The 13,951-nt window shown below is 36.4% G+C and overlaps 1 protein-coding gene across 1 annotated transcript; it reads left to right on the top strand.

Moving 5' to 3' along the window:
• Positions 1-4,976: 4,976 nt before the first annotated feature.
• LOC118438991 lies at positions 4,977-7,618 on the top strand. Its single transcript, XM_035859978.1, has 2 exons — positions 4,977-5,505; positions 6,451-7,618. Exons 1-2 carry the CDS (start codon positions 4,980-4,982, stop codon positions 6,921-6,923), a joined length of 999 nt encoding a protein of 332 aa, XP_035715871.1. The 5' UTR covers positions 4,977-4,979; the 3' UTR covers positions 6,924-7,618.
• Positions 7,619-13,951: the final 6,333 nt, after the last annotated feature.

The raw sequence follows: 13,951 nt of genomic DNA, 5'->3' as shown, positions 1-13,951 counted from the left end.
CAATGTGGGGGACACTATGTATTATATATATTTACATGTATAAGTTAGTTGTTGCGGTTTACTTCACTAACAGTTAAGGGTCCCTAGTATGTATGCATATGAATATTTGTATCCAGCTGCCACGACCAGACTGAAAAAGGGTTGAAAGTTTGGACCGTTTTTCAGTTGCAACTTGCAACTTAAAAAGGAGAACAATGAGGGTCATGCACTTTTTAACGAATAAAAACTTCCATCACTTGGTAACTTGCAACCTTTTAATCGACCGAATAACCATACAAAGTTTGTTTAAAACCCATTAAAGGTTTGAATTTATGTATGATGTACAAATGAAAAATAAATTTAACTTATTACAAGTATACATCCGGTAAAACGTTAATATCCTGATTTTATTTTGTCGCTATTGCGTGGGGTTCTGAATACGTGCCATGCTTCTCGTGTCAAATATGTCCGTCACTATTTATCCTATGGTTACAAAATCGAACCATGCTTACATAGACATTTTAAGTGAAAAGGGTTAAGTAAGGGTTAATGTACCCTTGTGCATTGGTCCACTACATTATGTGGTCAAAATAAACTACAACATTGACCACAGTGGAATAACCCACGTAAAGTTAAAGCTCGACGGAAATATTATTTATCGACTATCACTCGCATTCTCGACTTTGTTCACGACGGATCGTAACATATTTCTTACATTCCAAATATTCTAAGCAGGGTTTTCCACATCATTAAATAAAAGTTGCGGCTGCATTTAGAAAATAAAGCTCGGTGTTAAAAATTCATTCCAAAGAATCATTGTTTCTGCCTGATATAAATAAATTGTGTTGTCTGGTAAGCATTATGTAAAAAATACAGATTTCATTTGTGCCCGCAATTTCGGAAGAAAGTGAACAATTTTTAATCTTATTCTCTACTGGATTTTACAACTTTACAATTTTTGTCTAAAATTTAAATTTCAGTAATGGAATCAAGTCGAAAAAAAGAATTTGAGTGTTCCCACTGCTCTAAAAGTTTCAAAACGAGAAAATATCTAAAACGACATATGGTCACGCATAGTGAAAATGCTCGTGTTAATTGCAACGTAAGTAAATACAGGGTGGTATAAATGTCAGGTTACATTGGAAAATTTTTCAATGATAAAAATTCGCAAATCTCCATTAGTTACCGAAGTTTTGCCTCTGAAATTCAATATTATCAGAATTTTGCCGTCAGTGTTCGATAAGTTTTGATACAAATTAATAAACATTTCAATCCAAAGTCCGTAACTAATGGAAATTTACGAAGTTTTTCCATTGAAAAGTTTTCCATTGTAATGTAACATTTAAACCACCCTGTACATATAGAGATTAATGGCGTACCACAAATATTTTTGCAACAATCCAGAACACTACCCAATAATAGGAATCTTTCCGCAGGTTTGTGGACAATCATTAAAAAATCACCTCATCCTAAAGTCCCACGTGGCATACATGCACAGAAATAAGGGGAAGCACGTGTGAAAATTTGCTCGCATGATTTCCGCAGTGCAGGAAATCTACAAGCTCACATCATATCAATTCACACCACTGGTGAAAGATCGCGCTACCCGTGCACATTTGCGGAATGTGGCAAATCCTACCTTCGTCAGCGGGACGTTTTAGAGCACATGAAGCAAATTCACGTGGAGAAACGAGTCCGACACGCTTGCACATTTCCGGGATGTACGAAAACATTTCTGAACAAGGACGCCATTACAACACACTTTAAACAGGAACATGTCGAGAATCCGGTCCGATTTCCGTGCACATTGTGCGGCAAGCAATTTAATGTAAGGACAAATCTTTCCCGACATATTGCCAGCCATACGAACGAAAAGAGTTACAAGTGTACAGTTTGTGCGAAAAGTTTTGCAGCCGTGGATCACTTCAAAAGGCATCAGGTAAAAATTTGAATTCATAATTGAAAAGAAAGTTTGCATAGGAGTTTTTAAAAATTTACGAGTAATATTTTTCACAAGTTTACCAAATAAATGAGAACACGTCTATCTCGCAATGTTTCCTGAAGAAGTTGCAAATGCTATGGTGCGAACATTAAAATAAGAGCACAATTTTTGAAAACTTGTCAATCATCGTACCTCCTCAGTGACCTTGCTCGAGCTCAGGTGATCGGAAAATTACGATTTGTTTCCCACCCTACCGATGAGGTTAAATTAATCGTGAATTTTATTTTGCTCCATCGACCTACATACATTTTTAAAAATTGTACTCTTCTTGTAATGTTCGCAGTTTAGAGGCGCTTTGTTTACGTTACTTAATGCCTATCTTGTTTGTTTCAGGAAACCCATAAAGAGAAATCTGCTCGACACGTTTTTAAATGTGGTTCATGTCCTAGAACATTTTTGTCCCAGACTGGACTCTCTCGTCACGTGAGCAGCCACCATGCAGATCGGGTGACCCTCAAGTGTTCCCAATGTGAGAAGACACTCCAATCCTCATTCGGCATGAAGTACCACGTGAAGGTGACCCATTCAACGGGCGAGGTTCCATTCTCATGTGACAAGTGCGACTACAAATCTTTGGCAAAGTCCAGCCTTACAACGCATGTGAAACGGGTGCATGGGGATGTGAAAGGAAAAGAATGTTATTTCTGTGGCAAGAAGTTTTTCACTTTTTCCGAGCTAGTGGTCCACTCCAGATTTATGCATACGATGGAGAAATAGAGTATGGCTTACATATTTTGTTAAATGTAATGATATGCAAGTGTGCATTTTTGTCATGATTTTTTGGTTATATGAATTTGAGAGCATTGGCCTTTATGTATGTACAGGGTGGTTTAAATGTCACGCAACAATGGAAAATTTTTAGATGGGAAAAATCCATAAATTTCCATTAGTTACCTTTTTAGGAAATTTAGTCTTTAAAATGCATTATTTTAAGAATTTTGTTATCACTTTTGATAATAATTTATTTATAAAAATCTCAATTGCAAATCTTGTAACTCATGGAAATTTATGGATTTTTCCCATCGAAAAATTTTCCATTGTAGCGTGATTTAAACCACCCTGAATGTAAGAGACAGTTTTCATTGACCGACTAACATGTATTTAATATGAAGGTTATTTATTACGAAGGTGAAGATTAAGGTCACGTGGAACTGCTATACATACGTATGCATGTATAGCAGTCTCTTGATATTTAACTAATATTACAGTATTAATAATATTTATTAAATTAATATTTACACATGTAACCAATTAAATAGTTAAAAGTTCTGCTTACAATTGACAAATATACTTTAAGCCTGAATATTTCAGGACATGTTCGTTTGCGTAAAAAAATAATTGGTGACCATCAGAAACACGGTGTAATTAATATTTATCCTGTAAAGGACACATGTAGATGGTTCGATTTCCACTAAAAACAAGTGGGTCGCCATTAAAGCAACTAGATTTGCATACATAGTATGCATTTTGTAGATTCCGATGCACAATAAAATCTTTTAAGTACACTGTACGTGGATTTTATGCTGTTTCCCATAAAAGTATGGGGCATCAGCAGAGGGCGGATATGTATGTACTTATGTAAATTCCACAAAATATGTGTGCAATTTGTGCCTAAAAAACTCTAAAAATATGCACAAATGTTTTTCAACTTACGCTTTCTACCACATTTATAAAATATAACTTTGTGGAAACCTTAAATTCTGAATGAAGAAAAAAAAATTTCATATAAAGCTTCGGAATATGTATCTACTAAATATTTATATTTAGAAAAATTCTTGAAATATACTGGAAAATATTTATATGTACGAAACCTAAAAATATGCAAAATATGGAAAACTATGTTTGAACTCTTGCGATCATGCTTACATACATGGGATGTCAGTATATGAAGTTTTAGTACGATTTGAGTTGGTATGCAAAAGTTAGAAATACATACATACATACATATCCGCAGTCTGATTAAAAATTTATGAGGCAAGGATTCAATTATAGTCAACCCTTCTCCTTTCCGTTTAATGGCGATCATAAAACGCTTTCCTGCTTTGCAATGATTACACTTTGCAAAATTGGAAGGCGACAAGGGAGCCAAAGTTTGTGGATAGTAAATACACTTTTAAAAATCTGGTGGACTCGCATATTTACATATGTACTCCACTTCGGTAACGAGATGTTACTGCCCTGATATTCATTATGTACACTCTAAGAAACCCGGTAACTAAGTTAGTACCAGACGGAATATCTAGGTTACTCTACCGCGTGGGTAATTAATTTATTATTGAGTAGCAGAAAATTAGTTACCAACTGGTAATATTTTCAAATTTCGCGACCGGGGTTATTACCCGTTTGGCAGGTAAATAAATGTCTACCACTCAATAATAAATTAATTACTGTGCGGTAGAGTCACATGCATAGATATTCCGCCTGGTAATAACTTACTACCGGGTTTCTTAGAGTGTGTACATAATACGAGACGAGTCACTACGTCACAAGTTTATCTATCATCAGATTATTTAGAGTGTTCATCTTTACGAATTTGAAATGGATCAGGCTCACTTCACTTTCCCTCTCACTCACTCACTGTCCTAACACACACATCCACCATCTCCTTGTGAAGTTTTTCACCCCAGAATTTCACAATCTCACACAACTTATCAAAATTTTGTACCAATCAAAATAAGGTGGTAATGAATCATTACAGTGCGGAATGACTACCACAATGTGTCTCTACCACGTCGGTTACGATTTGTCGCAGAAATTATAATAATAAATTCGGTGAAATTCAAATTCATTGCCAAATATTAAAGAAGTGAATACCATTTAATATTAAATTTGTCGTGGAAATTGTAATAATAAGTTGAGGGAAATTCAAATTTATTACATAATAGTATTCACTTCTTTAATATTTGGTAATGAATTTGAATTTCCCTGAACTTATATTACCATTCCTGCGACAAATCGTAACCGACGTGGTAGAGATACATAGTCATTCCGCATGGTAATGATTATTTTGAGTGTACAAATCAAAATGACCAACACGGAAAAACCCTCCACGACGGTCGAGAAATCCTCCTCAGATCGGTTACAGCTTATCTTGGCATGCTCTCTCTTCATGCTAATTTGCCTTTTAATGTGTCACCTTACCTGGGAGGTGACCGACCCAGGTGGAAATCTGAACGTGACCTTTGCCACCCTGCGGGCCGAAGGGTTACAAAAACAGGCCCACTTTCTCCAAAGCAACGTCGTCACTCCATTCGTAAACAGTGACCTTTACACCCTTTCTGACCAGTTGGAGGAAAAAGTGCCGAAATTCGTCCCTTTTCGAGGGAACATGGGGAAAGTTACCCGGGTCGTGTGGGCGGTTCGGAATGAAATTCAGGCTCAAACTGGGCGCAGAACGAGATACGTTGTGGCAGAGAAACCACCCCGCTATAAAAGGGATTATTATCCAGGGGATGATTTTTATGTGAGGGGCATTTTTAAACTGGCGGAAAAGAAGAGGCCTGTCATTATCTTTTTGGATTGTGGTAAGTGATCCATTGTTACCGGGCCGGAGGAGGGGCATTATTATTGCTGGCTAAAATTATTTACAAAATTTTAGGAAATTATTGCAATGAAATTTGAAAAAGTATATGTGTGTTATGACCAAGAAAAAAATAACGTGGCGAAAATTGGCCCAATATATACATGCATTTTCTCTATAAAATTTCCCACATACTTTTGCAGGATTTTGCAAACTATTTTCTGCATAAATATTCATGCCCTTCTGTTTCGCATGATTCTGCAGAATTTTGCTCAACTATGCATGCACTGTGCAGAATTTTTATGTTGTATCCTCATGCGTAGACCAATTTTCGCCACGCCATTTGCATACGTATCCAGTAATTAGTCATATTCACAGTGCTAAAAACTATTTATATAATACCATCCGGTGACAAAATCCGGTGACAAACCGCAAATGATGTAATTCATGTAAAAATCCTTTCAATTTCTCACAACCAGGGTTTGGAAAAACCCAGGGTTTTAATAAAAAATTATAAAACCCATGGGTTTTAATGGGTTTTACCATGTTAGTTGGGTTTTATTTGGGTTTTAATGGGTTTTAATGGGTTTTATTAGTTTTAAGTAATAACTTCACAAAAATAATTCGGAATTTGTATCTATTCGGAAATTATTTTTGTTTTATAACACTTGAAATCTGTGATGCTAAAGGATGGAGTCAATTGTTGATTTGTTCCGAATTTTTATATATTAGAATAGTAATGAAATAAACTGCTTTAGAATGAATTGAGATAACGTCTTCTAATGTATGGGAGATGTATTTAACTTTTAGAATGTAGTTTTAAGGTAAAATTCAATTAAAACCCAATAAAACCCATTAAAACCCAAATAAAACCCAATAAAACCTAACCCATTAAAACCCAGGTCGGAATACCCTGCTCACAACCTTTTTTTAATTATTTGCATTCCAGACCGCGTCCCCAAAAACATAATCGATCTCTTCATCCTTCACCTGGGGAAAGCCACCCCTGGCGAATACCTCGTGCTGGCCACATCTGATAAAAATTGGACCGTTCCCCCCGGTCTGGGGGGACCGCCCGGTTTATCAAAACCACTCCACATCCCAACCCTGCCCACAATTAAGGAGAGGCGGAAACTGATCGAGGCCTGCAGCTCCGCCTGGCCCGAGCAACCCGGCGAGGAAATCTTGTACGTCATGGCGAACCGGACGGCGGCCTTGTTGCATCGAGAGAAGAGTGTGGAGCAGGAGGTTGGAACCCTGTGCAAACTCGCGTTTCGAAATGGGCTAGAATTACATGAAAAAGGTCGACGTGGTGGTGAGAAGAAAATTGATGGGGGAGAGATTTCCGTCTCCCTGAAAAATTGGGAGGATGCGCTAGCCTCGATAATTTCGAAGGAGCAGAGCTCGGCGGATAGCGGGTGAAAAGTTCCAAATAACCGGATATGTATCCATATCGGGGCAATAATCTTGCCCTCCAACCTCCACTATTCAATTTCCATCATAAAATCTCGCCCTCCAACCTCCAAACCTCCAATATCCAGGATTTCCGCCGAGCTTTGCTCCTTTGAAAGGAGTAATATGTACCATTTGGGGGTGGATAATATTAGTCAGAGATCATTATTAAATTAAGTGTAAATTAATATGCACTCAATCTTGAGTTAATTTAAGGTAGTGGCGCAATGAGGAAGCTCACTAAATATGAAAAGATTAGTTATGTTAATACATCTATTTTCTTTGTAGCTTATTCCGTACATATGAAAGTGGTTTGGCGAAAATTGACCCTATTTTCTGTATAAAATTGTGTGCAGGATTTGTCAAATTTATGGATGTTTTTGCAGAAGAGTTTTGCACAGTAACTTGTCATGACCAACAATGCAAGTCTTTTACGTGTACAACTCAGATCTGGTTGGGACCAATTTTATTTTGTTCACCACAAAAAATACGCATGCCCATATTTTTTCATTTTTCATAATGCACTAATTTAAGCGCGTGGCGCGGATTTTAAAACATTTTTCAGCCGAAACCTCGCTTTTTAAAAATACCCTAAATTTTCGAACTTTAGCGCGAACCCAAAAATTCAAAAACATGTCTCTTCAGAATGACTTACTTGACTTATAAAAAATCCACATGCATTATGTTTTGAAAAATTAAAAATTTGAAAGAGTTTATAATTTTAATGAATTTCAAAAACTGGCAAAAAATTTTGAAAATCAAATTTGGAGACAATTGGATTTTTCATAAGTCAGGTAAGTCATTCTGAAGAGACATGTTGTCAAATTTTTGGATTCGCGCTAAAATTCGAAAATTTACATGATTTCTAAAAACCGAGGTTTTGGCTGAAAAATGTTTTGAAATTCGCTCCTCGCGGTCAAATTAGCGCATTATGAAAAACGAAAAAATACAGGTATGCTTGTTTTTTGTGGTGAACAAAATAAAATTGGTCCCAACCAGATCTGAGTTGTACACGTAAAAGACTTGCATTGTAAGTAAGTTTTGTGTGTATAATTCTGCACAATTTGTTTGCAGGCTAACAATTTTTGCCCAGAATTTGGCTAATTTTCGCCTCATCATAGATTTGCATAGTGGAAACAGATTATGTATAGAAGTATAAATGCTAATTAATATTAATAATTTTATTGTTTACTCATTTATGAAAAATAAATTACATACACAAGCGTACACTCTTGATGGCCCAGATAATTAATGAAACCTAAACATCGATACTTAATTAATACATATTTCTAGCCTACACATTTGGCTGACATATGCAAATACTCTGCTGATTCTATAGTGAAAAATAAGATAATAATTATGATAATAACTCTTGCAAATTAGAATTATTCTAATTTGCATTAATGCAATTCATTTAATTTTCATTTTTACATGTTTTGTTCATATCTTTAAAATTAGAAGTTTATACAAATGTGCGTCATTTGTTGGCATTCGTCTCATGTTAACTGAGCAGATACATATCAAAAACACTACAAAAACACTATGAAATTTGGCAAAAATACGCACAAAAACAGCAAAAAAGTCACTAAAAAAATCATATACCAAGCCCTGCTTTTTGGCGAACACTGGGCAGGGATGCATTTACATACGTTTGTTTCGATGCTGCACTACATTCCATGCAGTATTTTGATGGAAATTATTTAATAAAGTCATCACGCCTAAGATATCAAAGATTACACTCTAAACAATTTCGTGAGCAAATATCTTCCTTTATTTTTTAGGATCAGAAAAAGTTATAACAATGAAATTTAGAAAGCACCTCTCAATAATAATCTACTACCAAATGGAGAATAAATACAAAAGGCGTTAGGACATGGTTTTGACGAATTCGCGGGTGAATATCTCTGGCGGGGAGTTGAATTTTGAACTGATTTTTGGTCAGTTGTAAGATAATACTCTCAAAAAGATATATTTAAAATTTTAGGCCGATAGCTTTATAAATGCCCCCTCCAGTGCCCCCAGAGTTGGAAGGAGCCAAAAAAACACTTTCCAAACTGAATTACTCATATAGCATGATAACCTAAGAGGTCAGAGGTGAATGATTGTTAATATTACAACCCTAGATAATCATTGCATGTAATAATAAAAGAATCTACATGAATTACATAATGTTGGGCCTCCATCGTCGCTGATACTTTTTCATGAAAATTGATAAATTGGACCGTGCACAGGAAAATTGACCTGCTGACCTTGAACGCGGACCCACTCGGTCAAATTGAGGGCAAAGCTCTAAGTGTCCCAAATAATATTAAATTAAACAGTGAAGATTTTGTGTAAACAGTTTTGGAGAACGACCCTAGCTAATCAGCTGTCGCGGAATCCTAAAAAACTCGTGAACTTATTTGGAAAATTAATGGTCAAATTTTTTAGAAAATAAATTTTACTAATCTTTTTGTGTCCCCTACTGCAGAACTATTTTATCTACAAGGTACAAGTGACAAAATAATAAAATGATTGCGTTTTGGTTAGTTAAATTATTTCTGAAGTTCGACATCGAAAACGACGGGAACTTTTCCAAAAATTTTATAAGGTCTGATGAAAACTCAGTCCGTGGGGTATAACCACTTATCAAAATTTTGTCAAAAGTACTTCAAGTGCAATATACTATATGTACCTTGGATAAAAACCACGTTAGGGATTTTTAGCATCAAAGTCGTAAAATGTGGGGGCCTTAAAAGTGGAAGAGTTGCGTTAAAGAGCGCATTCCATTAAGACAAGTATGAAATTAGACTGCAAAACGGACTTAAAAGATACGCATAAGGCAAACGTGGTTTTATATAGTGAAAAGCATGCTAAGTCCCTTAAAAATAGTCGCAAAGACGATTTTTGCATCAGGACCTAAGAAAAAAATATTTAGTTCAACGCCATTTTATAAGAACACTGGTTTGGAAAACTAAAAAAGGACACCTCTCCAAATTTGACCTTGCCTCATTTCGCAGAGTACACAAAATCGGAAGCCAGATATGCTTACCTATAGTTTGAGACATGGGCTTTCACATAAAACAAGTTAGAAATCTCTACGACTAAAAACCATCCCGCAATTAAAGTATGAATTCGTCAAAACCATGTCCTAACGCCTTTTGTACAACCATAAACTACATAACGAAACAAGACTAATTTTTATAAACCAAGTAATCAAACCAAGTAATAATTCATCAAAACAAGACTTCCTTTTAATTCGGTTGCGGTTCAACCGGTGCCCGATCGTCGTCGTCGTCCTCGACGTCGGTCCAGTCATCCGCTGCGGATTCAGCCAGCAATTGTTCCAAATAGCTGTCCACCCTCTCCCGAACGTATTGGATTGTGGCCACATCCGTGATCTGAGGCAGAATTTGGCCATTCGAGCAGACCTCTCCCATCGTCCGTAGGAAGAGAACGGCTATTTCATGATTGGCTTCCGTCATGTTGTTCACCAGTAGAAATAAGGGGGCTTCCGTCGAGGATGTTTGGCCGCTCTGTAATGGACAATAAACAAGTATATCTGGTTAAGGAACGTTCTTAATAGGAACTTATAATCAGTTTTTTATGATGAAAATCTCCCCAAAGTTAAAGGACCCCCAAATTTTAATACGGATTAGTAATGGAGATGGAGAGTACTTATGTACAGGGTGGTTTAAATGTCAGGTTACAATGGAAAATTTTTCAATGGGAAAAATTCGCAAATCTCCATTAGTTACCGAAATTTTGCCTCTGAAATTCAATATTTTAAGAATTTTGTCATTACTGTTCCATAAGTTTTGATAAAAATTAATGAAAATCTCAATCTTAAATCCGTAACTAATGGAAATTTACGAATTTTTCCCATTGAAAAATTTTCCATTGTAACCTGACATTTAAAGTTTAAACCACCCTGTATGTACAACGTACCTGAATTGTTGCCGGAACGGGGTGATGAGGGAAGGGTGACCCAGGAGCCACATCCGTCAGAATTTGGCTATTCGTGTAGACAACTCCCATGGTTCTTAGAAGGAGAACGGCTAGTTCACGATTGGCTTCCGTCATTTCGTTCACCACCAGAAACACGTGTCCCGTCGAAGCTTGACCGTTCTGAAAGGGAAAATATCTCGTTAGGGAGCGTACATACGGTACATACGTTCTGATCGCATCATGATAAATACATAGGTATCCAGTGGCGCAACTATATTTTAAGGGCCCCTAGACAAAATACCAGAAATAAAATACCAAAAAAACAAAAAGAGTGAGCACCTTCAGAAAAATTTGGTCTCCTCCTTCAAAATTTGTCAAAATCTAGAGTGCATATTTTTAATAAATTGGTACTGACCTGGTCTACAAATGGATCTGATAGAATTGGAAAATAAATTCCCAGAACGGAGAAATGCGTAAAAATGTTAAGATTTTTAGATCTCAGGCGATGAGTCACCTAATCCTACGTTAATCCTGGAAATATGCAGTTCTACTTATGTCGGAACGTATCGTGACACCAACTTGGAGCTGAAGCTTCTAAATATTTTACATGACTTATCACGCAACTTTTTTAACTCAGGCAGGAATAAGTAATTATCCTAAATATAAGTAAAATTCGTTTACATATGTACATATGTATATGTTGCATTAATAATTTAGGCTTTGGCTTCCAAGCAGATTGTGACAAAGAATACAATAGCATTAACTAAATGTCATTTCAGTAGTTTTTAAAGTTTAACCCATCAACGGATTATACGTGTTTACATATACACGATGAAATGTTTGTAATGTTGACGATTGGTCGAATATGCCATAAAAAATGCATACAAAAAGCTACGGCCTGTTGACCTGGCATGGCGTCTAGTGATGCCAGTTAAATTCGAACCTTTACCATGGCGTGGCATCTACATATCGTTGACAATAAACATGCAAGCATTCAGGTGGAGCGTCATAATATGACGACACGTATTTCTACACTATTCACCTTGCGTGGCATCTATTATTAACAAAGGAAAATAATGCCAGCCCCGGACCGGCATCTATGAATGCCACTGCTTGTGGTTGAAGGATTTTGACCCATGTCAAAGTTTCCACATAAGAAAATTTCACAGCATACCCCAGCCATAACACACAAACACTCAGAAAAAATCTGTATTCTCACCTTCAGCTGATACACAAACACCCCAATATTTTCAACTACCAATTTTTTTTACAAAAATACAAATTTAGAAGGGTTCTTAATTACTTATATGATATCTAAGTTCCATTTACAGAGATTCGCTTTTTTATCCGAAAACAAATTTTTCCTTGAATAACCCCGGAACGGTTTGTCGCAGCGGATCAAAATGTTTAATTAAGTGAAACTATCAGGAATTTGAGAGAGCTCTACTTGTGGCTGACGATGCGATGATGCTGCTGACGAGGATGCTGATAAGAGTGAAAGACGTCGACCAGTACTACAAATTTGATGTTCCACATAGCATCATGTATGACCGCAGCTGGTTACGACCTTGTAAAAAATATGTCGAATTATTGTCGATTTGTCATAGCACATATGCAGATACAAATTTATTGTGGTAAAACGTTCCTCAAAGTAACAAATTCCTTGAATAGATTGAGATATATGTAGAAGTTGTACCTTAGCTCAAACTATGTAGGCTATGGTTTTGTCTGGGGGTTATACATATATATGTACATGTGTAGTATGTATTATCTTCTTATTGGACGCCTTAGAAAAATCGTATAAAATTTTCTAGTCATGCCACCGCATAAAAGCAATTACTTACATATTTTAAAAATAAGTATAAAAATCAATATTGGAAAAACTCAACTCAAGTCAACACGATATTGTAGCAAAATAAATATCTTCGACATAATACCTGGTTCGGAGCTGTGTATTTATTTGAATTTATCCAGGTATCCGTCCAACGTTTTGTCATCACTTTAATGTACTTCTATAGCATAGCAAAATTCTATAGCATATCACAAGTCAAGCTTTCTACAACAAGTCCTATGATATACAGAAGGGTTTGGCACGTACGTGGAGACGAATTTGACCTTGAATAACCCCAGAACGGTTTGTCGCAGCGGGTCGAAATTTTGAACAGACGAGCATGTTATTCTCAAATACGTGTGTGCAAAAATTCAACTCTCTACTTTCAAAAATGCCTCCCCCACAGCCCACAGAAGTTGAGACAGTCATTTTAACTTTTTCCAAACCCCGTCTAAAAAATTCGGTCTCCGTAGAAAAATTTTTGTTTTCAAGTATCCGACCCCAAATAAGTCCATTTGACTTATATCGGGGGATTGTATAGGTATTTCACTATTCGAAGTGATTTTTATCTCAAATCTAGCTTCAAAGTCGTTGGTATTATCTTGGGTCAACCTTGCCGTCTAGGAAGACGCTCCGTCATGATGAAAACTCACCTTAATTATTTTTTTACCGTGCAATTTATTAAAATGTTATTCTAAAAGTGGTTTCAATACACGGTCCACATAATACTTCGAAGATTCCTTCACTTTTTGGTGGACTTTGATAAGTGGGAGGACACCACGACCCTACATTGCACCCATCACCATAAACTGTTTAAAAAAGTTCTCCTCACACGGAAGCACCAACTTGCGTGAATTGTTTTCGGCATTTGTCGTGTAATAAGCTCTTCGAACCTAATTAGTAACTTGTGGAGAAATTAGTGCTTCGTCAAATGTCACCAATAACTCACTCTTATTCCTTGACAGAAAATTCAAATATTTTTTTTTGTAAACACGGGCATGAGTTTTTTCCTGTTTTTCGGTCAGCTGATGCATACGAGTTTTCCGACGACGTCGTTTCTTCAAAATCTAAATTTCTCTTTTCACTCAACGCTTAGACACCCCAACCTTACGGAAAATTTCCCTTTGGGTCGGTGGAGTGTCTTTTGAGGTCAAGAGGTCACTTTTCCTAAGCACGGCCGGAATTAACACTTTTTTTGCCTTCTTAGAGGGGGTGGTGGTTGCCCTTAGCTCAAAATTTC

The sequence above is a fragment of the Folsomia candida genome, unplaced genomic scaffold (genome assembly GCF_002217175.1).
Source record: "Folsomia candida strain VU population unplaced genomic scaffold, ASM221717v1 Fcan01_Sc029, whole genome shotgun sequence".
Taxonomy (NCBI): Eukaryota; Metazoa; Arthropoda; class Collembola; order Entomobryomorpha; family Isotomidae; genus Folsomia; species Folsomia candida.
The sequence above is the reverse complement of the archived record's forward strand: the minus strand, read 5'-3'. Positions and strand labels throughout refer to the sequence as shown.